This window comes from Podarcis melisellensis (genome assembly GCF_964234715.1).
Source record: "Podarcis melisellensis genome assembly, chromosome: 17".
Lineage (NCBI taxonomy): Eukaryota > Metazoa > Chordata > Lepidosauria > Squamata > Lacertidae > Podarcis > Podarcis melisellensis.
Window position 1 is genome coordinate 31873172 of NC_138534.1, and position 26166 is coordinate 31899337.

General features: G+C 46.3%; 1 protein-coding gene across 3 annotated transcripts in view; it reads left to right on the top strand.

The window, feature by feature from the left end:
- Window positions 1-26166, top strand: part of CLCN1 (chloride voltage-gated channel 1) — a 110058-nt gene that overhangs the window by 21799 nt on the left and 62093 nt on the right. For 2 of the 3 annotated variants that reach the window (XM_081893893.1, XM_081893892.1), the window contains exon 1: window positions 24153-24523. The exons of the other annotated variant lie outside the window; for it this stretch is intronic. In XM_081893893.1, the coding sequence (XP_081750019.1) occupies window positions 24332-24523 (192 nt within the window). In that variant the 5' untranslated portion in view covers window positions 24153-24331. Of the gene's footprint in view, window positions 1-24152; window positions 24524-26166 lie in introns of those variants that run through there. 3 annotated transcript variants of the gene reach the window in all.

A 26166-nucleotide genomic window follows, 5' to 3' on the forward strand; every position in this document is an offset into this window, starting at 1 on the left:
CCACCCTCTCCCTGGCGCTAGGAATTATGAGCAGGGAATGTGATGCTGCACTCAGGTCTTCCTTACTTCCCATAGGCATCTGGTTGGCTACTGTGAGAAAACAGGGTGCTGGCCTGAAAACGGGGTCTTTGGCCTGATGTAGCAGGGCTTTTCTTATGTTATAAACAAACAAACAAACAAACAAACAAACAAACGCACGCACCACTATACTATTAACATAAACATTTTTTAAAAATCAGCTGCTTCTCACAGAGCAGTTGGGGGCAGAAAGACCCTGTGAAGTACAAGAAGCAATCTAGACCGTGCAGGCTTTGAGGTGGTCTTTGCCTGCACCCTGCTGTCTCGTGGACGGGGAAAGTGGATTAGCTTTGTGCAAAGTGTTGAGCAATCGCCACGGGGGTGACACGACAACAGCCTTTTCTCTCACCCACTTGAACTTCACAACAGGTAATCCAGCCATGAAGCCAGACATTCCTGTAATTAAGCACATTAGTCAAACAGCACACATCGCACAGGATGAAAGATGGGGAAAGATCTGGGAGGCGTTTGCTCCCCCACACAAAGGGGAATTGTGTGCCCTCTTGTGCGTGCGCACACGTACACACACACACACACCTGAGCAAGGAGGTTGTTCTCAGATGAGATTTTTTAGGCCACACACAGAGACATGGAGTTGAGCAATTTAACTGACCTAACTTAAAATATACAGTACAGCTAATTCACACTGTAACTTCCCACCAGAGGGGCCTCTTCATCACAGTGGCCTTGATCTATCATAAACGTGTTTAAATGCCTCTTTATATCACCTTCCTGTTTCTACTAGAGTATCATTTCCCCCTGCAAGGTCAGACATTATCCAGAGACAGAGGGTTTGGCAGGCTATTGCCCAGAATGCTCATCTGCATGACAAATTAGTCTATTCTGCCTTTTCTTCTGTTTGCATAGTGCTCAGGCATTTTATTCGTGAGGTATATATGTGTTTACGCCTCATGAATGAAAAAAGAAAAGTCTCAGGTTTTGTTGTGGTTGAGAATTAAGGCTGGGCTGAAATTCCCCCCACCCATGTTTCTCAAAAACATTGTCATCATCACCCACTCATGAGAATGGGGGCTGATTTTCTACTGCTTTCTTTGGAGTGGGGTATTTTGAGGGAGTGATGTTGCTGCTTGCTTAACCTTACAAGTTAACTGTCAGTCGGGGGGAAGGGGTGTGGGTGTGTGAATTTAAGCCCCACACTGCCTGCAGCAGCATAAGTTGTGTCTTTGCGATAGTCTGTTGGCTATATTTCCCATAATGCTTTAGGAGTGATGTCATGTCGCATTGCATTGTGCTGCACAAGCTTCCAGGGCATTTCAGGAAGTGCAACTGGTAGGAAGATGTCGAGTGAGCAGGCTCCTGATGCAAGTCTAGCATAACATAGTCTAAAAACGGAACACCATGAAGCATCATGGCCACAATGTTTTGCATAACCTGCAGTTTCCAAACTGGGTAGATGTAAGGTAGAGCATGTTGCTGTAATATAATCTATTATAATAGAAATAATAATAATAATTCTCGCAGTGCATTGCAGCCTGTCGCAGGGCGGTGGTGTAGTTGTTGATTGACTCCCCCTCTGCCTGGTTCCAGTGGTAGAATGCATGGCGGGCAGCAATCTTGGACGGCTTTGGCACGTAGTTGCGGAGCTTCTCTTGGATCGTGTCCCACGGTGCTGCCTGGACTGCTTCAGGTGCAAGCAATGCTTGGGCCATCTCAAACACCTCAGGCCCACAGAGGCTGAGGAATAGGCCCCGCTTCCGCTCCTGTGATACTTGCGTCAGCTCGTTGGCTTGGAGGTAGCAGTCGTACCAAGCGAGGTAGGAGTCCCATGATTCAGAGGCTGGAGCAAACGGCGGTAGAGGCACAAGTGAAGCCATGGTTCCGATGCCGATGTGGAGGCGATGGATGGAACACAGTGCTCTAGCCAGAACAGTCAGCTCTGAATTGGTTCTGTTCAGTGATTTCGCTCGGTGTTTCAGCTCAGTGATTCAGCTCAGCTCAGAGGCTGGCCGCATCTGGCTGTGCTCTGATGTCCATCGATCCCACCTTCGTCGCCAGTGTTAAGTTGTGGGTGAACATATCAGACGACACAGCGATTCTTCAAACAGCTCTTGTTTATTCACGGGCAAGAACAGAACAGAACTGAAGGGTTCAGCCAGCCTGCTTATATAGAGCTCCACTAGAACGCAACAGTAACCATTTTCTGTAACTATCCAATCACTGAACGTCACTTTCAATCCCTTATTTGCATATGTGGACCTGAGTGAAAACTATCTACAGTATCCCCCTGCTGGCCCAGAGTGAGAACTTCAGTGAATAATAATAATAATAATAAGCTGCCCATCTGACTAGGTTGCCCCAGCCACTCTGGGTGGCTCCCAACAAAATATTAAAAACATAATAAAACATCAAACTTTAAAAGCTTCCCTATACAGGGCTGCCTTCATATATCTTCCGTCTATTTCCTTGACATCTGATGGGAGGGTGTTCCGTAAATGTCATTGTGACCAAATCCATCTTCTCCAGGAGTGGCTCAGTTGGCACACCAGCTGAAGCTAAGCAAAGGCACTTCTGGCCACAGTATTAGCCTGGACATCCAAAATCAATGTCGTATTCAAAAGCATCCCAAAATTGCAAACATGATCCCTTAGAGGGTGTGCCACCACATTTAGAGAACATTGTACTCCCAGTTTGGGATCACTTTGTCTACTGACCATCAGGACCTCCGCCCTGTCTAGACTGGCGATACCTAACTTTAAAACAGCAGATGCCGTTTCGAAGCAACAGCATGCTTTAAAGCATGTGGGACAAAATAAGGACCTGAGGAACCTCACAGACCAGTGTCCAGGGGGCCAAGAATAAGTCCCTCAGCACCACCTGGGAATATTCATTTAAGGATGATTAGAACCACCATAATACAATGCTCCACAGCCCATGTCAACCTAAGGACCCAGGAAGATATTATGGTCATTGATATTGAATGCAGAACCTCCAAGTGTCCCTATTTTCCATGGATAGTCCCAAATTTACAAATGCTGCCCCAGCTTCTGATCTGATCCCAGAACAACATTCTTTTCCTTAGGACATCCCTATTTCCATTGGAGAAAAGTTGGAGAGTATGGATTTATGTGACCCCCCCCCCAAGCCGGGGTGAGCTCCCGTTGCTCGGTCCCTGCTCCTGCCAACCTAGCAGTTCAAAAGCATGTCAAAGTGCAAGTAAATAAATAGGTATCGCTCTGGCGGGAAGGTAAATGGCTTTTCCGTGCACTGCTCTGGTTCACCAGAAGCGGCTTTGTCATGCTGGCCACATGATCTGGAAGCTGTCTGTGGACAAACGCCGGCTCCCTCGGCCAGTAAAGCGAGATGAGCGCCACAACCCCAGAGTCATCCGCGACTGGACTTAATGGTCAGGGGTCCCTTTACCTTTACCCTTTATGGACTTATGTGACCCCCAAGCCAAGGAGATAAGTAACTATACAACCTTTGAAGGCAGTATAGGGAAGTTTTAAAATGTTTGATGTTTTATTATGTTTTTATATATGTTTTATATGGGTTATATATGTTGGAAGCCACCCAGAGTGGCTGAGGCAAACCAATCAGAAAGAGTTGGGTATCATAATAATAATAATAATAATAATAATAATAATAATAATAATAATAATAGGACACCCCTAATTTCTTTGAAGAAATGAAGAAATGTCCTTGAAGGGCATGTGGCTGCCATTGTTCCGGCAAAACTAGCAGGCAGACACTCCCCAAACCTGGCCAAAACTCAAAATAATTCAAAAATCTGCCCCAGCCACATAAAAAGAGGGAGTGGGGCCAGTTTTAATAGCAAAGCGAATAGGAAGGTAACGAAGGCAGAACCCTAAACAACAGCATATCTCTTCTGCAGCCTGCCCTTCAAAGTGCCATTCTCCTCACTTAAGCTCCTATCCCTCACAGGTATTCAGTTGAGAGAAAAGAACTTGGAAGGGAAGGCTGTGGGGAAGTAAGCAGTGGATTGGGGAAGTTTATGCACCCCTCGCCAACAAACGTTTCTTTGCTGTTAAAATGGTCACACACACAATTTTGATGTGTTTGGGGCATCTCCATATTTAAACAGATTTCCCACCACCAAGCCTTCTTTAAGGACCAGACTGGCCCTGCAGTTCACTTGCCCAAATTGCACGCCCTCCAACATTTCTCTGATGAAAACAGGGGCATCCTAAGGAAAAGTGGGACATTCCGGGATCAAATCAGAAACCGGGACGGCTTCTGTAAATCTGGAAAATAGGGACTCGTGAAAGGTCAGAAACTGGTTAGCCTCCAGTGGGCTCAAATAATAATAAAAAAAGGTCTGTGCTGCTTCCCACGTTGGAATTACCAACGATCATGTCACAGCAAGTGAGAAATGAGGGAGGGGGGAAGCAACTTCCAAGACTGCCAAATGTAATAAATCCCTCACAGGCAAGGCCAAAGCAATCTACTTGTCTTGTAAAACAACTGTCACCAGCCTCTGATAAGGGGATGACAGCAAAACACACTGTGACACTTGTGGAGCCTGGGAGAGAGAGAGAGAGAGAGAGAGAGAGAGAGAGAGAGAGAGAGAGAGAGAGAGAGAGAGAGAGTGTGTGTGAGAGAGAGAGAGAGAGAGAGAGAGAGAGAGAGAGAGAGAGAGAGAGAGAATGAGAGAGATTTAAGTTTCAGAGGGGCAGCGGCAATGAGGCTGTGAGGACGTGTGTTGCGAGGCTGTGCTGAAACTGTGGTAGCGCTGGGAGCTCCGGCTGGCTCTGAATTTATTGCTTGGCGCATCAGACACTTTCCCTGCAAAGCTCGTAAAACCAAAAGCTGGCAAAGATTATGCAGCTGAGAAACTGTGGCTGCTGCAGTGAGCCCAGAGGGTGAGGGACAGCCAGCAAGGGCCGAGGGAAGCCACCTGCTGGGCACCGAAGCTGGCACGCTCTTTCCTCTGCAGAGTCAAGGGGCAGGTGGGAAGGACAGAGAGAAACTTGATAGGGCCTGAATGGGTTTCCTGGGCCAGAATATGGAGGGTAGGGGTGGGGTGGGGATATTGCATTAAAAGCGGGGTGCAATCTCTATATTAAAAAGTATGAGCTCTCCTTTCCAGAACCAGACTTTTCTGCAAATCACATTGGCCATCCTGACAGTAGGCACACGAGGGCATAATGTCTCAAGAGGGCTGGTGTGAACCAGAGCTTTTCCTCTCATCTTACAACCCCCTTGTCTTCCTTAGTTATAAGCGCATCAGAGATTAAGGCTATGTACAGTGGTACCTTGGGTTAAGAAATTAATTCGTTCTGGAGGTCCGTTCTTAACCTGAAACTGTTATTAACCTGAGGTACCACTTTAGAAAAGGGACACGGGTGGCGCTGTGGGTTAAACCACAGAGCCTAGGATTTGCCGATCAGAAGGTCTTCAGTTCGAATCCCTGCGACGGGGTGAGCTCCCGTTGCTCGGTCCCTGCTCCTGCCAACCTAGCAGTTCGAAAGCACGTCAAAGTGCAAGTAGATAAATAGGTACCGCTCCGGTGGGAAGGTAAACGGCGTTTCCATGCGCTGCTCTGGTTTGCCAGAAGCGGCTTCGTCATGCTGGCCACATGACCCGGAAGCTGTACACCGGCTCCCTCGGCCAGTAAAGCAAGATGAGCACTGTAACCCCAGAGTCGGCCACGACTGGACCTAATGGTCAGGGGTCCCTTTACCTTTACCTTTTACCACTTTAGCTAATGGGGCCTCCCGCTGCTGCTGCGCAATTTCTGTTCTCACCCTGAAGCAAAGTTTTTGACCTGAGGTACTATTACTGGGTTAGAGGAGTCTGTAACCTGAAGCGTCTGTAACCCAAGGTACCACTGTACTGTACATGTTACCAGCTTAAAATGCAGCACCGTCCTTCCCTCCCCCCATTTTGTTTAGAGTCTCATTTGCACATTGCTGTACACATTAGAGAGCCGGGGGGTGATTATCTTCACCTGACATGCATGATCTCTTTGGTTTCCCCATCCCCATTAAGCTCTCACCTGCATATGTGCAAATGCTGCATCAAATGTACACACCGGGCTTAAGTACGACGTCAATGAGGTTTAATTTTTCTTGTTGGGCTGAAGCTGGTTGTAAAAGGTAAAGGGACCCCTGACCATTAGGTCCAGTCATGGCCGACTCTGGGGTTGTGGCGCTCATCTCGCTTTACTGTCCGAGGGAACCGACGTTTGTCCGCAGTTTTTCCGTGTCATGTGGCTAGCATGACAAAGCCACTTCTGGCAAACCAGAGCAGCGCACGGAAACGCCGTTTACCTTCCCACCAGAGTGGTACCTATTTATCTACTTGCACTTTGACGTGATTTTGAACTGCTAGGTTGGCAGGAGCAGGGACCGAGCAACAGGAGCTCATCCCGTCACAGGGATTCGAACCACCGACCTTCTGAGAGGGGCAGTGGCGTAGCGTGGGGGGTGCAGGGGGGCCCGGCCGCACCAGGCGCAAAATCTGGGAGTTAGGGTTGGGGGGGCAAATCCACGGGTTAGGGGGCACAAATCCATGGGTTAGGGGGCGCAAATTACTTGCCTTGCCCCGGGTGCTGACAACCCACGCTACGCCACTGGAGGGGGGGGGGGAATGCATCAGGCAACAGGATTTCTCAAGAAACTACACAATCAATATGGATAGTAGCTACTGCTATGTGTACTTAGCTCCAAAAACTAGCAGGCGGAGTGCACTGAACGCAAAGTAAGCTGTAAGGTGCCCACAGACAAACTCTCTGTGTCACCTGTGTCTGCCGACACAGCCAAATGCTCTCAATTGAGGAAGGACAGCTTGGAGCAGTTTAGAGACTCCTTTCACAGTGGCAGGATACAGCCAAATTCAAACGGATTGTGTTTGTGATTTGCTGTGCGGATAGCAAGATACTGTTCATGAATTGCCTCTTCTTTTCATTAGAGAGCTGTTGAAACTGATCCCTCTTCCAGGAGGCAGCTGTTATTTTAAGGCTGTAGCAACCTCAGAGTCCTGGCACCGTTTTTTAAAAGGTACCCTTACGGAGATTCCTGAGACTGAGCGCTAGGAGGGGATCTGTCTTCAGGATATGTGCTTTTCTGGAGTGGCTTGTTCCGTTTACAAAACTGACAGAACACCTGCTACCTTCAGATGACTCAAAACTCAAAACCTTGATTAATTACTCCGGGAAACATTTATGGTTTAATTCCATATGCTTTATTTACAAGAGGCAGAGCACCTCCAGACTGTTACTATTTTGCAGGATTCAAGCACAGAGCAGAACTTTAGGTTTGCACACTTAAAGTGGATTAACGGAACTCTTTCATCCTAGCGCAGCAAATCTATTTAAAAATGACAGCACAGAGACTGTTTGCAGTTTGGAAAGTGACAGTAATGCATTGAAAAGTATGGGATGAACGAACAGCTGATGGGAAGACATGTAAGCACCCCACAAACAAATAAGGATGAACGTTCATTTGTTGTTGTTTAGTCATTTAGTTGTGTCCGACTCTTCGTGACCCCATGGTCACGCCAGGCACTCCTGTCTTCCACTGCCTCCCGCAGTTTGGTCAGACTCATGCTGGTAGCTTCGAGAACACTGTCCAACCATCTCGTCCTCTGTCGTCCCCTTCTCCTTGTGCCCTCCATCTTTCCCAACATCAGGGTCTTTTCCAGGGAGTCTTCTCTTCTCATGAGGTGGCCACAGTATTGGAGCCTCAGCTTCACGATCTGTCCTTTCAGTGAGCACTCAGGGCTGATTTCCTTAAGAATGGAGAGGTTTGATCTTCTTGCAGTCCATGGGACTCTCAAGAGTCTCCTCCAGCACCATAATTCAAAAAGTTGTCTTTGTCCATGGAGCTTTCTTGGCAGGGATACTGGAGTGGCTTGCCAGTTCCTGCTCCAGGTGGATCACGTTTGGTCAAAACTCTCCACTATGACCTGTCTATCTTGGGTGCCCTGCTCGGCATAGTTCATAGCTTCTCTGAGTTATTCAAGCCCCTTCGCCATGGCAAGGCAGTGATCCATGAAGGGGATCACAACAGATTAGACATGATCTAACCTCCATGTAAGTTTTCTGCATGCAAATCAGGATGACTGTTCAATCAATTAGTCATCTTGAGGGGCCCTAAATGCTACCTCGCATGTAGCATTGCTGCATGGGCATAGCCATGATTTTTGTTGGGGAGGGGCCATAACCTCAGTTAGCTATGTGTTTTTATTGATTTAGGGGGGGGGGCAGCTGCCCCTCCCCCTTGGCTACACCCATGCAGTGCTGCCTGTATTAAGTTAACATCCCTTAGGAAGAAATCACGTTGGAATTGCCAAAATGAAATGAAGAAAACAATCGAACTGGATTTTTCTATGTATTTTAATATGGCACATGAATTCTGGAAGCTGCTACATGTTCCCAAGGTTAACATAAAATATTAATAAAATGCTATGCCATGGAAAGTTGGACTCTGTGGTCTCTCCATAGGGTATTCAGAACCAAGCAACTATGCATATATGGTCAGCCCAGTTCTCTTAAGGGTAAGGTACTTCTAAGCCCATAGATTTCAGTGGGCTAAGGCAATCTTATTTAACCTGATGCCCTCCCAATGTTGGGTAAGGTTGGGTAAGGTTCAGTTAAGGCATGGCTAGCTCTATAGAGGACTGGATTGCCATTTATGTTTATAGGTCAATGGGTCTGGGCAAAAAGCTGAGAGGCACTGGAGCGTTGCCCTATTGGGAAAACACCACCCAGATATCCCTTTCACCAGTCAATGCCCACACACTTTAAACATGCCTTGACAGGCATAAGGACTATAAAAATAAATATATGATATTCTAAATATACTGAATTTTGCAACTGGTATGGAATATTTCCAATATCAAAGTCATATAACATAAAGATCAAATGGGTGTTTAATAAATTTTTTTGTATGAATTGTTTTAAGTTGGGGTTTTTTTTACCCTTTATATCATTTGTGTCTGGAAATAATCCCATTTTTGTCTCCATTATGAGAACCATTCATATTCACAAAACGTAGCAATCGTGACTCATGAACAGACAAGGCTTTTGCTGGCTTTCGTATTAATTCAGTCCGTGTTCTGGCATTTGTCGCATGGACCTCTTTTTCTAACATGCCTCTGGCGTTTCCACCTTTTTTGCTTTTTCATTTCCACCTGATTCCTTTGTCTGCAAACCTCCCCAATCCGTCTTTTCCCACCTCTTCCCAATCCCATCTCTTCTTCCCTGTGGATATCCCAGCATATGCTATTCCTCATACTTTCCCTCAGTCTTTTTTCCTTCTCACACTGACCTCATCCAGTCCACCATTCCAACCCTCCCTTACAAAAAGAACATTTTGCAAATCTGCAGCCTCCCACACAACCCAGCCCCAGATTATTGCTTCTCAAATAATCTCTCACATATCTTTCTGCCATCCCAGGCAGGCTGTCACATCAAAATATCGAGCCATATTAACTCTCCCCCTCCTCCTCCTCTTTCTCCCCTAATTAACAATCCTGCAATCTTTTCTCTCTCCTCCACATCCAGGATCTCTCTCTCTCTCTCTCCTTTTGCTCTGTCTTCCCTCTAACATTATCAGCAGAACACACGTTATTACATCTGCTATTCTGGGCACTGGAAACATATTGCATATAAATTTAGATGTAGCTAGGGTTGACAGCTGTTGGAGTTTGGGCCAAAATCTCAGAATCTTATGGCAAAATCCTATGCATGCCTACTCAGAAGGAAGACCCACTTAGTTCCAGGTAAATAGATAGGATTACAGAGGTAAACAGCCTCAAAGGAAGGAAATACATCTTATGGGAAGGAGCCAGAAGAAGGACAGCAGTTTATTTTTCCATAGGGCTCATTCCTACCTTGGCTCCCATTCCAGAACATAACCCAGCCAATATTCAGGGCATGTTCTTCCACTTCAGTGTTTTTCTGTCTGCCAGACAAAGAGACTGTGAGGTAGACATCAATACAGGCTTAATCTGTGCTATTTTTCTAGAAAAAGAGGTGCTGGAGCTCAGTGGCGTAGCGTGGGGGGTGCAGGGGGGGCCGGCCGCACCGGGCGCAACATCTGGGGGGGCGCGCTCGCACTCGCAGCTCTCTGCCCCTACCTGGCTCACTCACCGCAGTGCTGGCTGTGCGAATCCGATCCGAGCCGCCAGGTCGCCGCCCACTGTGGAGGGGGTGGGTGCCAGGCGTGAGGTGCGGAGAGAGAGCGAGGGACTATCTGCGGGAGGGACAGTGCAGCGGCCGCCCAGCGCAGCGCTGAGCGCGGGAGAGAACCACACCAGACCAGACCAGGCAGCAGCAAGAAGAAGCTGGCAGCGGCGGCAGGTTAGGGGTTAGGGGGCGCAAATTACTTGCCTTGCCCCGGGTGCTGACAACCCACGCTACGCCGCTGCTGGAGCTCACTATGAATCTCTCCCTTGTTCTCTTAGAATGGCAATGGCGCCCACCTGTAAAAAAGATAAATCTATTTTGAAAAGACATGGGAGAGTGCCCTGCATGTCAGTTTTAATAAAGCTGACAGGACTGAAACCTTCATAGCTGGAACTAGGGTCTGGGCAACGTGGGCAGAGATTCAGACCTGTGGATTTAGGGAGGTCGAATTCAACCTCCCATGATGGGCTGTGCCTCTTTAGACCTGTGGTGGCTGTGCAATGTATGCATTGCCAGCTAAATATCTGGCACATAGCTCTTTTGAGACAAACAGTTGTGACCCAGGAGGGCGTCTCTCATGCAGAGTTGACTCAGGGATCTTCTGAAACTACACTTGTCCCCATGTCTAGAAAGGTTGAGTCCAATAAGTTTCTCCCTTGCTCCTGTTTTCTATACAGTGGTACCTTGGGTTACAGACGCTTCAGGTTAGAGACGCTTCAGGTTACAGACTCTGCTAACCCAGAAATAGTACCTCGGGTTAAGAACTTTGCTTCAGGATGAGAACAGAAATTGCGCTGCCACAGCACGGCAGCAGCGGGAGGCCCCATCAGCTAAAGTGGTACCTCAGGTTAAGAACGGTTTCAGGTTAAGAACGGACCTCCAGAATGAATTAAGTTCTTAACCTGAGGTACCACTGTACATGGATTTGGGTGAGCTTTCGTTTGCCACACCACTTTCCCAGTGAAAGGTGTTTGTTGCTGATTCAGAACAAATGTCAACCCACAGAAAAAAAACCGATTGACGTTTGTTCCGATTCAGCAGCAAAGTGACTGGGCAAACGAAAAACCTCCTCAGAGAAAATGCAGGACAAGCGGAAGTGTGGACAACTCCTCCAAGAGGTGGTGTGCTGGTCCAGGGGGGAGGTTACCGTGGGGCGAGGTCCAGGACCTGAGTTGAGGGTCAGCAGACAGTCCTCCTCGGGCGAAGCGGGGTCCACAGCGGGAAGCCGGGCAAGGACAGGAACTCTGGGGGAAACAGGACTGGATGCTGGCCAAAACAGCTCTTCGACGACGTTGCTTCCGCAACCTGGGACCGGGCTGACTGGCCTTTATCTTCTCTGAGGCCAGGGGCGGCCCCGGCCCCCCGGGAGACCCGCTTCTCCTGGCCTTAAGGCGAGCACTCCTCCTGGGAGAAACCAGTTCCCTTCGCCTCTCTGCCCTGAGCCTCTGCAGTTCAGGAGAGGCTGAAGGGTTACTGGGCCCAGGGGGAGACTCACCTGTAGGCACTGAGTCCTCAACCACCTCTGGAGCCAGAGTGGATTCACCTGGTGCCTGCTCCTGAGGATCTGGCACAGGTGCAGGCGCTTCAGAATCAAGGCCCTGCCCCAGTTCAGCCGGCCCTGGAGGCGGGGACTCCTGTGCAGGCTGGGATTCCTCCGGTTCAGCCTCTGAATCGGATTCCCAGGCCATCACAGGTGGCCTGGCTGGAGGCTTTTAGTTACTATTCTGTGTAGGCTCCCAGGCCTCCTCAAGAAGGAAGCTGGATTTATCATTTGATTCACATCACAGCCAGTTCATGTAGAAACAGCAGAAGACAATACAGTGGCCTCCCTGTTCAAGGTGGTGTCAGGACTGTGGCTGTGTCCCACCATCCAAATCTTCGCAAAAGCAGCCACACCAGCAGCAAAACAAGCAACCAATAAAGTGAAAAAGGCTTTAAAATAAGATGGTCAATGAGGGGAAAATGTGAGCTGTCAAAGCAAAACATATAACTGCATTGGTCTATTCATAATAATCAGGCAGTAACAAGTCTGGAGCCTTCTTAGACAAAAATACCTCAGTTTATGGAAGTTGTAAAGCTTGGATCTCCACTGAGAAGGTCTTGTTCTGTGCACTACTTGATGTATAACAAGAACAACAACAACATCAGTACTTTTTTTTCTTAAAAAATGTTTAGGGGTACTCTCATTTTCCTACTCATATTGAAATAAAAAGGTAAAGGACCCCTGACAGTTAAGTCCAGTTGCGAATGACTTTGGGGTTGTGGCGCTCATCTTGCTCTACTGGCCGAAGGAGCCAGCATTTGTCTGCAGACAGTTTTTCCGGGTCATGTGGCCAGCATGAAAACAGAAACCAGAGCAGTGCATAGAAATGCCGTTTACCTTCCTGCTGGAGCAGTACCTATTTATCTACTTGCACTTTGACGTGCTTTCGAACTGCTAGGTTGTCAGGAACTGGGATTGAGCAACGGGAGCTCCACTTGTTGCGGGGATTCGAACCACCGACCTTCTGATCGGCAAGCCCAAGAGGCTCAGTGGTTTAGACCACAGTGCCACCTGCGTCCCATCATATTGAAATACTGCCCCTCAATGAGGCCAAACTTAGATGCACAAAATGTTTAGGGGTATGCATACCCCTGCATCCCCCCAGAAAAAAAGCACTGATGATAAAAATAATGCCTGTTTTCTGCGCCTCATCCAGATTTAATTGACATCATCCTCACCATGCTAAACCTCTGCTGCAATGCTATAAAACTGCCATCTTTCCACCCCAAGCAAACACCTTAGTATCCTTCAGGGAGAGGAATACCTGGGAAATCACAGACCTTTTAATTCTGCAGCTTCTAGATGGGAACAAGAGGCACTTACTAACCCAAATGAGCAGGAAAACAAATAGGTGTGAGTGAGGGGGGAACATAAAATTAATCCTTCCCCCAAGTGATAGATAGTGGTAGCATATGAGGTGATAAATCTCCCCTTTGGCAGAACTATGAGAGAGGCATTGGCACCCAAGGTCAATCTGTATATTTTCCTCTTCCTCACTGAGCCAGGGGTTGCCAGGGGAAGTCTCAGGGTTTTCACCATAATGCTGAAACCGATGACCTGAAGGTGGGGAGGAGTAAGAGGCCGGGCACTATATTAGAGCAGCCTGAATTTCAGCCTGCGAAACAGGTGAAAGAAAGGAGAATTGGGCTGCAGTGGTAGGTACAGGTATGGCTGCCCTGAAGAAACATCCACCTCAGGTGAGCTCCACCTCCTGCACCCCTTCCCTTTCCTTTCAAGGCTCTCCCATTCTTTAATCACATGCACACACGTCTTACTTGAGGACCAATTTCATGTTTTTTGGTCGTATGGAAGGACTTTTAACAGTCATGTTGAGTGAGGTGGCCAGTCATGAAGAGGATTTGCAATGCCAAAAAGAAAAAGAAAAGGGAGCGGGAGGACACAAATATGCATAACATATGCATATGGAAATATATATGTATAGACACATGTTTTTGAAATAATTACTACCATTTGAATAGAAATATAATACAGTGGTACCTCATGTTACATACGCTTCAGGTTAAAGACTCCGCTAACCCAGAAATAGTGCTTTAAGTTAAGAACTTTGCTTCAGGATGAGAACAGAAATCGTGCTCCGGCGGCGCAGCGGCAGCAGGAGGCCCCATTAGCTAAAGTGGTGCTTCAGGTTAAGAACAGTTTCAGGTTAAGAACAGACCTCCAGAACGAATTAAGTACTTAACCTGAGGTACCACTGTACATCTGATCACAGTGGGGAAAACACCAGGCGTCTTGTATGCTTGCTCTGATGACTAGAATCTGCCAACTGTCAATGAGCTAACGTTAAATAAGTTGGAGTTCTTGTTATTAAATATACCAAGAGAAAAGTTTGTAATCTCTATTTGAGTTTGTAATCCTTGTCAGAATACATACCTTTGAATGGATTATTTTTGTTAAAATTGACTATTGATTTGCGAGTAGGGACCCCTCCCACTATTGAAACTTAAATTAGCCTGAGTTCTTGGTGGGCTTTTCTCTTGGTATATTTAACTGTCAATGAGCAACATCAATTCTCCTGTTTTATGGTTCCTTATCTTCAAACCAGACTTGGATTGGAGAGCCCTCAGACTAAGGACACTTTCAGATAGATGGCTGTCCTCTGAGAGCCCTCTGCCGAGTAAGACACAGGACCATCCTAATTCTGAGGGAGACATGCACAAGGATACCGTGTTATTTCCATGTGAGTGGTTGTTGTTAGTGTATTGTTTAGATTTCTTTCCCGTCCTTTGCCATAAAGTCCTGGAGTGGCTTACAACAATTTTTAAAATACAATATTAAAGACAGTTAAAAACAAGCTGCATTCAAGAGAATAGGTTGGGTCCTAAGATATGCATTTCAGGTGTCAAAGGCAAGGGGGAATTAGACTGATATTGTGAGATCAGTACTGCTCATGCATAGAAGTTTTTTTTCTTCCAACATCCACATGACATTAGTGTCACCAATATGCCAGTCAATCCATGTCCCCCATTCATATTCTCTTTCTGTTTATCAAGAACAGTGGCGTAGCGTGGGGGGTGCAGGGGGGGCGGCCGCACCGGGCGCAACATCTGGGGGTTAGGGGGCGCAAATCCACGGGTTAGGGGGCACAAATTACTTGCCTTGCCCCGGGTGCTGACAACCCACGCTACACCACTGATCAAGAAAATGTTATGAATTGAAACATCCTGATATCTCAATGGCCGGTTTGTGATATCGCAACAATGTGGTATTAGGCCCCTGTCTGCAATCACTCTCATTTCAGATTTTACCAGTAATTGGAGAACTTTGGGCCACATGCATAAAATATTTCAGCTTTCTAGGTTACATGGAAGTGTCTTAACTGCTTTAATATAATTGATACTGAGTTTCATTTCCTTAAAAAAATCTCAGCAACTTTGAGTTTCATTATCCAAAAGAAGCTTCTAGAAATATGGCATATTTCTGCATTGCAGAAGGTTGGACTAGATGATCCTCAGGGTCCCTTCGAATTCTACAATTCTTTGATTCTTTGAAATGCAATCTCTCTCTCTCTCTCTCTCTCTCTCTCTCTCTCTCTCTCTCTCTCTCTCTCTCTCTCTCTCTCTCTCTCCCTCCCTCCCTCTCTCCCTCTCTCCCTCTCTCTCTTTGTGTGTGTATTAGTGGTGTGCCAAAAGGAGAAGTGAGTGATGTCTGCTGAACATTTTTGTCCCGTGTGAAAGATGACCTCCCTATTTGGTGATCCCCAACCCCCACCCCAGTCCTTTGTGAAAAGAGGCAAAACTGTTTGCAAATGTAGCACTTTGTCCAATCATATGCAGCTGACTAGTTGGAACTGAATGTGGAGAAGGAGGCACATTCAGATTCACATCAGAGTGTGCATAATGTGATGTAGAGAGATGCACGTTCAAATATGGTTATTATAATCCATCCAAACTGCATTAATTTCAATGGGATGAGCAATCGGCAACTCATCCAGATATACGTAGATCTCTACCCACATTTCAGCCTAGCTAGTCATGCATGACTTACTACGTGCAACGAGAGCTGGTTTAGGGTGAAAGTGATGCCACAAAGCAGGCAATGGAATTGCTGGACCCTGAGCATCACCCCAGTTGTCTGGGCTATAGGGATATGATCCCTCACCACACACAAGCACACTGTAAACGATGGCGTTGAGAAGACTTTATTTGCCATCAGTGTTGCGTGGCGAGTTCCCGCCTCCCACCAGTAGAAAGAAAGACACAAGACACCGATATTTAGGTTAATGGGCTAAAACTGGCCACAACTTTATTGGTTACAGGTGATGAACAGTATTGGCTTAGGCATTGGTCCTAATTGACTATCCAACTTCAGCCTGTCTGCCTGAAGGCCGGGAAGGGTTAACACCAGTAGGGGGAGCCCTGCTGATGCACATCAACTAGGCACTCCCCGGGGTCACCGCTTGGAGGCGTGCCTTGGGCCCTGGCCTCCATAGGCTTCTGACGGGGCCACGCCCCCAGAATCCTTTACCGGACTACCCTTCACTAACCGGGGGAGGTGATGGCACTCCCCCCCATTGATCTACATAACAATACCCCTACCAATGCCTAACCGCCAAACCGATTAAGTTGTGACGATTTGCTACGAGGTAGGCGGAAAACCAAGTGGCTGGTGCCAATTTGCCAAGTGGAAAAATTCCTACCAGGCCCATTAATGGCGACCAACCGAAGTCCATAGCAAGGTCAAAGGAGAAGCCTTGAAGGGCGGGTGAGTGGGAAATTCACCCAGCTGAGCGGCGGCCAAAGAGGAAGATCCTCTGCCGTGCCTGCCCTAAATGCAGCCGATTGGCTGGCCAGGGGGATGGCGCAGCAGAGGATTCCCCAGATCGCGTGGGGCAGTGTTGGGGGCATGAAGCCTGCAACATCAACTCCTCCCGAGGTCGGAAGTGGCTTTGTCAACACATAGTCAGATCTGTCTGGCTACAGTCATACCTCATGTTACGTCTGCTTCATGTTACGTTCTTTCAGGTTATGTCTCACGGCGACCCAGAAGTACCGGAAAGGGTTACTTCCGGGTTTTGTTGCTCGCGCATGCGCAGAAGCGCAAAATGAGGTCACACGTATGCGCAGAAGTGGCGAATCGCAACCCGCACGTGCGCAGACGCGCCGCTGTGGGTTGCATTCTTTTCATGTTGCTAACGGGCCTCCGGAACGGATCCCGTTCGCAACCAGAGGTACCACTGTATATGGTTCGCTACTGTCATTATATTCCAGATGCGATTGGCTGGGATCATATAGTGAAGAAACCCTTTCAAGTAAAAAAAAAGTGGCATTGAAGAAGCTACAAACAAGTGTGAAAAATATGTGGAGTGAAACGCAGGGGGTTTTTTGTTTTTGTTTTTTTGCAAATCTCAGAAACAGCAACATTCATGTCAAAAATTTAGTATTTGGCACAGTATGTGTTAATATTTGAACTGCAGTGCGAATGTTTTTCTGCTGAGAGTATATGGATGGATAGTGTTTGAATCAGATGTATACACAAAGCAAACCTTAGCAGATTACCAACACCTTGAGTATTTAACATATTTTAATTAGTTGGTTCTGTATATTTAAGCCTCATTAGTGTGCAGCTGAAAAGCTGCCTTACTGTATTTTAAAACAGGGATGGGCAGCATAGCTGTCAACTTACAGATTTGAAAATAAGGGACCAGCAGCCTTGAAAATAAGGGACCAGCAGCCTGACCTGTTCCAGGCACTCTAGTCTTCCTGTCCTCCTGCAGTCTGGTCAAACTCATGCTGGCAGCTTCAAGAACACTGTCCAACCAACTTTGTAACCAGAGGTTCAACTGACTAGAATCTGATTCACATGCACCACAAGGCCTATGCAGCCTCAACTTAAGATGGCTCCCCGGCCTGGCTTTGCACTGCAAAGTTTGCAGCAGCACGTGCAACAAAATGGCGTCCAGCATTCAAAAACCCCCTCAGCTTGCATTAACTAGCCACATATAAGGCATGCAAGCTCCACCCCCCAGTCGTTCTTAGACTTCTTATTGGGTGAGCAACACAGCCAAGCAACGCAGTTGGAGCCTCCCTCCTCCCTGGCTGGCAGGGAGGGAGGGAGAGGAGCTGCTTCCTTTGAAATTTAAGGGACATCATTTAAGGGACATCCATCAATAAGGGACAGCAGTGGGACATGGCGCTGGAATAAGGGACTGTCCCTTCAAATAAGGGACACTTGACAGCTACGATGGGCAGACTACAGGATGGCAGGCTCCACTCTCCTTGTGAGACCCACCAACCAGAGCCAGTTGCAGAAGGTGTGCACTTGAAATTAAAAGTCTTCCGGTCCCAGGAATTTGTTTTGAATACAATGGTACCTTGGTTCTCAAACTTAATCCGTTCCGGAAGTCCATTCTAAAACCAAAGTGTTCCAAAACCAAGGCGCGCTTTCCCGTAGAAAGTAATGCAAAATGGATTAATCCATTCCAGACTTTTAAAAACAACCCTTAAAGCAGCAATTTAACATGAATTTTACTATCTAACGATGCCATCAATCCATAAAATGAAAGCAATAAACAATGTACTGCAGTCACACAATAAATCAATCAATCAGTAGCTGAACTGGGTTCCATACAGTCACACACACAAAAAAGTGCTGCAAAAACAAAAATGCAAAATAAATAGCAAAAAACTCAGCGTAACACTCAAAACGGAAGTGTGGCATAATACTCAAAATGGAGCACGGTCGACTTCCGAAAAAAGTTCACAAACCGGAACATTTACTTCCAGGTTTGCAGTGTCTGGGTTCCAAGTTGTTTGAGTACCAAAGCATCTGAGAACCAAGGTACCACTGTATTGGTACTGAATGGAGCCCACGTTTCTTCCATGCAAAAAATCCACAGGTCACCCCAAGTTTTCTTCATTTCAGAGTATTTGGGGGGGGGGGTATTTTGTTGTTGCTGCTGTTAGCAAACCGGGAAGCAGAAATTATTGTCACTTTAGTGTAAATCACTTTAGTGTCAATCAGCTTCTAACCAGTTGTTGGAAGTTTTGCTGTTTATGCATAGACAGCATCAGAGGGACAAGTGGGGGAGGATGAACAGGAGACAAGTATTCCTGCAGGAAAAATGCCCCCAAATCTTTATTCCTCCATTGAACATGTGAGGACCAAGTTCACTGGAACAAAAATGTATTTTTCTCCCCCTATGCCCCTGCTACAATTTTTCTCCCCCTGGTGCTGCGACTGTCATTGTGTCATACTCTCTTTGGGATCAAGAAATAAAAAAGAGGTGCTGAAAATTGCTCATTGGCAGAGGGGTCTTCTTTCCTTGCACACAATTCCTGCTTGGAATATGATCTGGGGGTCTCACAGTCACTTCCTCTTTTCTTCCTATTAATTGCCCTTGTAAGATCCGTCTTGTTTACAGACAGGCCAAGTCATGAGCAGGTTCAAGAGCTGTCAGTGGGCCATCAGGGTGGAAAAAATGTGCCCTTCATTCTTCTCACAGCTAAGCAAATAAGTGAGCAGGTCCCTTCCCAGCTGCTGCAGATAGAAGTGTATATAATAGAAAACAGAATGAGAAGGGGGGAAAGTCTATGCTGGGGAAGCCAGCACTAGACAACAGCTCTGGGGTCAGTTGTACCCATAGGGGTACACCTATGGGTTTAAAGAAGCAGCAAGGAACATGTTATGTACTGAAGCTCTCACCCTGGGCCAGTAGGGGAATACTGTAGATAGTTTTCACTCAGGTCCACATATGCAAATAAGGGATTGAAAGTGACGTTCAGTGATTGGATAGTTACAGAAAATGGTTACTGTTGCGTTCTAGTGGAGCTCTATATAAACAGGCTGGCTGAACCCTTCAGTTCAGTTCTGTTCTGGCCTGTGAATAAACAAGAGCTGTTTGAAGAATCGCTGTGTCGTCTGATATGTTCACCCACAACTTAACAGAACATGTGCTGCTCCTTTAAGCAGACAACCATAGAGTCTGGGGACTGGGTGGATAGTGGCATTCGGACAATCAATACTCTACCTCAGCGTTTCCTAGCCTAGCTGGGAAACCCAACCAGATGGGCGGGGTACAAATAATAAATTATTATTATTATTATTATTATTATTATTATTATTATTATTATTATTGGTGTGGTGACCCATCAGTTTGTTGTCACATGAATTTTGGACCTTACATCCGTGGCAACCATCAGTTTCATACGTTTTAACTGCAGGTATGGCTATTTCATAACCATTAATATTGTTTTTCTTTTCTTTATTTATAAAAATATTTATAGACTTCTAGATCATAAAAATATATCTAAAGTTGTTTACAACATTAAACAAAAACAAAAACCCGTACAAAATAGTGTAAACAAGTTAAGAACAATTTAAAAGTAAAGAAAGGTAAAAATACTCCTTGAGGTATGCAAGCAAAGAATTCCCCTTTTATATGTGGAATTTGATGATGTATTTATAGTACTATGAAACAACAACACCACAAACTGGCTTATAAGTATAAAACCAAATTTACTAGAATAATAGCTAGGAAAAGAGATAGACTTGTAACTTAACAAGTTACATGTGCAGTAAATGTTATACAGACTGGATAAATGGACCGTTCAACAAGTAGCGTAAGTCCAATCACAGAACAGCAACCCCATGCCGCCACAACGGCAAGGGTAGCACACTGGAGAATATGAAAAAGTTTTTCAAAGCTGTTTTTCAAAGATTGAACTGGATGAGATGTTCTTCAATGGGTCTTGAGTTGGAAACACAAAGCCGATTGCATGGATCAGTGGAAGGCAAAGTTAATCACACTTGTTTGGGGTGTGTGTGTAAGAACACCAATTATCTTATTGCGTGATATTTCTTCATAAGCGATAAACATTTATTCTAAGAACATACAGCTACACAAATATGAATATTTTAAATAGTTTTATTCATAATACAGTGGTACCTTGGGTTAAGTACTTAATTCGTTCCGGAGGTCCGTACTTAACCTGAAACTGTTCTTAACCTGAAGCACCACTTTAGCTAATGGGGCCTCCCGCTGCCGCCGCGCCGCCGGAGCACGATTTCTGTTCTTATCCTGAAGCAAAGTTCTTAACCTGAAGAACTATTTCTGGGTTAGCAGAGTCTGTAACCTGAAGCGTATGTAACCTGAGGTACCACTGTAAAGCCTATTTGGGAAAGTATCGGTGGAACAGCTTGCATTTTGCCAATGCGTAGGTCAATGTGAGGTTTGATGGGTGTCAGACTTGGTCTCAGATCATTATTGATCTACGGCCTGCCGTTGCATTTTCTCTTCATAGCAGTCATTGCTGAAAAGCCTGTTTTGCAAAATGTATGTGCTACCAAATGGCAGTAGTAGCACAGGCATTGCTTCATTAGCAAACTCAGGATGCGAAGTGCCGACGGGTTTTAATAATGTCAAGCAAAATTCAGGTAACCTCGCTTTCAAAAATGTATCTTTGAGGATCCTGTCATGACAGTTAGGTTTCGTTATTATTTTAGCAGGAACTAGAGCTGCGTTCAGTGGCGTAGCGTGGGTTGTCAGCACCCGGGGCAAGGCAAGTAATTTGCACCCCCTAACCTGTGGATTTGCGCCCCCTAACCCTAACCCCCAGATGTTGCGCCTGGTGCGGCCGGGCCCCCCCTGCACCCCCCCTGCTACGCCACTGGCTGCGTTACACATCATGCGTGGAATTCAACCCTGCTCTGATTTGATTGTTTCATCAGCGCAAACATTTCTGCTTGTTAGATAAAACAATATTTCCTCTCCTCCCCCCGTGCAGTTTTGTGGGGGTTCTCATGACCCTCCAGAGCAGACTTAGAGGAAGCATGGGGTGCGGGGGGCAGGGGGTGGGGAGAAAGCCCTGTTCCTCCTCTAGCTGGAAACCTGAGCTGACTTGCACAAGTGAACTGGGGTTTGTTTGTTTTTTAAAAAAATATTATTTATTGATTAAAAAATTTGCATGTCTATACAAACATTATGTACTATTTCTTAACAGGTAGAAAAAAAAGGAAATTATATAAAATAGAAACTTTATAAAGCAAGAAAATAATAATAGAGAAGTAACAAAAATAAGAAACAAAGAAAAAAAAGGCAAAATTATTTACATAGTAAAAGTACTCATCGACCCAACCCTTCCCACCCTTCTCATTACACTGTTTGATATAGCATTCTTTTTTTACACAGGTTTACATTATATAATATCATTTCTTTCTGCTTTGTAGACATTCCTTTGATCTTTTTCTTTACAAATATCACTCAATTTCTGCTAATATGGAGCTATTTGTACAATAAAGTTTTACATAATTCGTAAATATTATCCATTCTATAGTTGTTGTCATGACCCTCCAGAGCAGACTTAAAGGAAGCATGGGGATGTGTGGGGTGGGGTGGGGTGGGGAGAAAGCCCTGTTCCTCCTCTAGCTGGAAACCTTGAGCTGACGTCATTGCACAAGTGAACTGGGTTCGTGGAATCCAGCCCTATACATCTGAAACGCAGAGCTACACTTTCCAGAGTTCCCTGTGAAGAGGGATTGATTGTTGTTACATCATTCTGGAAACAGTAGTTCTGGGAGGTCCCTAGGGGTCTCCTAGCAACTCCCAGCACCCTTGAAATAGACTACAGCTCCCAGAATTTTTTTTTTTGGGGGGGCAGCCATGACCAGTTCAAGTGGGTATCATTGTGTGAAGGTGGCATTAGCAGACCCTACAAGTATCCTCATTTTCCAGGGACAGTCCCAAATTTACAGAAGCCTTCCATGATTCTGATTTGATCCTGGAACGCTTTTCCTTAGGATGTCCTTATTTTCATCAGAGAAATGTTGGTGGGTATAGAGTTATGCGACCCCTGAGCCAAGGAGATGCAGTAACTACGCAACCTTTAGAACAGGGGTCAGCAAACTTTTTCAGGGGGCCGGTCCACTGTTCCTCAGACGTTGTGGGGGGCCGGACTATATATTTTTTTTGGGGGGGATGAACGAATTCCTATGCCCCACAAATAACCCAGAGATGCATTTTAAATAAAAGCACACATTCTACTCATGTAAAAACACACTGATTCTTGGACAGTTCGCAGGCTGGATTGAGAAGGCGACCAGGCCGGATCCGGCCCCCGGGCCTTAGTTTGCCTACCCATGCTTTTTTAGAAGATATTTGAAGGCAACCTTGTATAGGGAAGGTTTTTAATGTTTTATTATGTTTTTATAGATGTTGGAAGTTACCCAGAGTGGTTGGGGGAACCCAGTCAGATGGGTGGGGTATGATGATGATGATAATGATAATAACAGAATAGAGTTTCCTTATTTTCATTGGAGAAATGCTGGAGGGTATGCGTTAGCTGTGCTGTTATTTCCACTCATGGTTGCCAGATTCCTGATCAGCGTCCTATCCCTAAAGAAGAGAAACGGTCTCCTGTGTGATTCGGATAACCCCTTTAAACCATGACCTATGTTTTAGGTAAGGGACACAGGTGGCGCTGTGGGTTAAAGCCTCAGCGCCTAGGACTTGCCGATCGAAAGGTCGGCGGTTCGAATCCCTGCTGCGGGGTGCGCTCCCGCTGCTCGGTCCCAGCGCCTGCCAACCTAACAGTTCGAAAGCACCCCCGGGTGCAAGTAGATAAATAGGGACTGCTTACCAGCGGGAAGGTAAACGGCGTTTCCGTATGCGGCTCTGGCTCGCCAGATGCAGCTTGTCACGCTGGCCACGTGACCCGGAAGTGTCTCCGGACAGTGCTGGCCCCTGGCCTCTTGAGTGAGATGGGCGCACAACCCCAGAGTCTGTCAAGACTGGCCCGTACGGGCAGGGGTACCTTTACCTTTACCTATGTTTTAGGTGATATCACCATTGTTTTAAACCATGATCTATGTTTTAGGCGATATCACCATTGATATCCTTGATTAATTTATGAGCAGAGGGCGATGTATAGGTTACAAATTTACTGTAATGTATGATGGTGGTCTTTGTTTTTGTTTTGCTTCGGTTACTGTTTGTCTTTTGTAAGTTTTGGCGATTTTAAATTTGGAGGTTTAAGTATAATATGTTGGTATGGGAAACTGTCGTGTAACAGGCCAATGGCCGTAATAAAGATCAATCCAATCCAATCCAATGTGCTGTTATTTGGACTTAAGGAGCCAACATAATGAACTGCTAATACCAATGCATATCCTAGCGTATGAATACGTAAATATGCAGAGGGGAAGACTGGCTACCGTGAACAAGAGGAGAACTCTGTGTGCTTCACTTCCATCCTGCTGGCTTAGCATTGCCTGGCTGCTTCTTCCTATCTCCCTCATTGCTGCCTTCTGCTCCCCACCCCCGCTCCTTCAGGGTTCCCTCCTGTCACACACCTGATATTCAATCCAGGCCGAGTTAATGCCTCTTGCTCAGATCAGATGTGGCTTTGGTGGGGGTGGGGGGGTCATGTGACAGAAGAAGGTTGTTCTAAATATAGTTAAACCCAGCTATCACTACCCCAGACGCCTTTGGGGGCTAGGAAGAGAAGAAAGTGAGAAAGACATAAGGGATAGGGAAGGAGAGGTCGGCAGACAAGAGGCCATGCCTTGGGCCAAACAGCTTGTGGGGCTCGGCGTTCGTCCTGCAGCACCCGTGTCCCAGCTCAGAAGTAGTCGAGTATAGCGCAATGGAGCATTCGGAGCACAACAAGGCGGATGACGCCAAGAAGGGCCCAGCGTTGTGGGGCGGTGCCCCCCAGTACGACTACATGCACTATGAAAATTGCACCAGTTATGGGATCCCATCCGAGGCGGGGCACGAGACTGGGGGAACTGGGGACGGCGTGAAGTACCAGGAGAAGGCCCTCAACCACGTGCAGGTAGGGTGGATGTTATGGAATAATCATAGGCGGATGTGTCAGAATGGAGCCCATCACATGCATGCTGGTCCTGAGGGCAGGCTAAAAATTTTGCTAACAATTTTTTGCTTAAAATTTGCTGAGCACCAGGTGAACCAGGAGGCATGTACAATGGTACCTCAGGTTAAGTACTTAATTCGTTCCAGAGGTCCGTTCTTAACCTGAAACTGTTCTTAACCTGAAGCACCACTTTAGCTAATGGGGCCTCCTGCTGCCGCCGCGCCGCCGGAGCACGATTTCTGTTCTTATCCTGAAGCAAAGTTCTTAACCTGAAGCACTATTTCTGGGTTAGCGGAGTCTGTAACCTGAAACGTATGTAACCTGAAGCGTATGTAACCTGAGGTACCACTGTATGTATGATGTGGGAAAGATGGCTGTCTCACTGTAATACATTGAATGGAAGTGTTAGTAATTTCTACCACGATGCCCACAGCAATCAAATGGATTCCTTGGAGATGGCGCAGAAGGAAAAGTCCAGACCTCAACATCTGGGCCACAGTTCAATCTTATCTGGTACAGGGACCATTATTATTATTATTATTATTATTATTATTATTATTACCCGCCTTTCACCAGACTCTTTCTACATATATTCAGTATCAGAATTTTGGAAAGGTTGTTTATGAACTTGGAAGGTTGTGATGTAGAAGACTTTGGGATTTTGCTTTAACACGGGGTGTGGTTGACATGGCCAGTCCTCTGTAGTGGTTTTAGGAGCTGGTCAGGGGAACCAGGCCACATTGGAGTTCTCGGTGTGGGAAGTAAGAATGTGGCCTTGAGATGCTAAAATAAAACGTAGTATAAAGTAGTCAATGATATAGGTGTTATGCACAGCAAAGACCAGCCTGTTCAGTCCTTTCACCTTTCTATATCAAGTGGATGTTTTTTGCTTCTGAGGATCTGTTAGTGTGTTATTTGTAGCTCAGTCCAACAAGCGCAGAGTGATGCTGTTGCCTTACAACAATTCTGTGCGATAGATTAGGCCAGGGGTCGCCAACCAATTTGGGCCTACTTCACATTTGGTTTTTGAACAAGTGCCATGGGTACCCAGTGGCGTAGCGTGGGGGTGCAGGGGGGCCCGGCCGCACCAGGCGCAACATCTGGGGGTTAGGGTTAGGGGGCGCAAATCCACGGGTTAGGGGGCGCAAATTACTTGCCTTGCCCTGGGTGCTGACAACCCACGCTACGCCACTGTGGGTACCACCTTTTCTGGTCAGTTCTCTCCCCCATCCCAAGAGTCAGCCTCTTGGAGAAAAAGACTGAAAGAATAGACATAGACACACAAAGCACACACTATGCTTTTCTGAGTTGCATGGGTAAAATTTGGATCCTGTATAATTAAAAAAGGAATCCCTTGAGGGTTTTTTTTAATTTTACAGTCTCCCCACAAAAAAGACAATCCTGCTACTGTCAGATTAAAGCTTACATCAGTAGATAGCACAGTGAACAACACAGATCCAGTGTTTGGTATGGATTCTCTTGGATGGATAGCAGCAAAATTACCAACAAATCACAGGATGTGTCTGTGTACAAAGAGGCGAGTTATGATTTTATGATGACTTTGAAAGACTCCCTTCAAAGTTACGTCGATTCATAAGGATCTT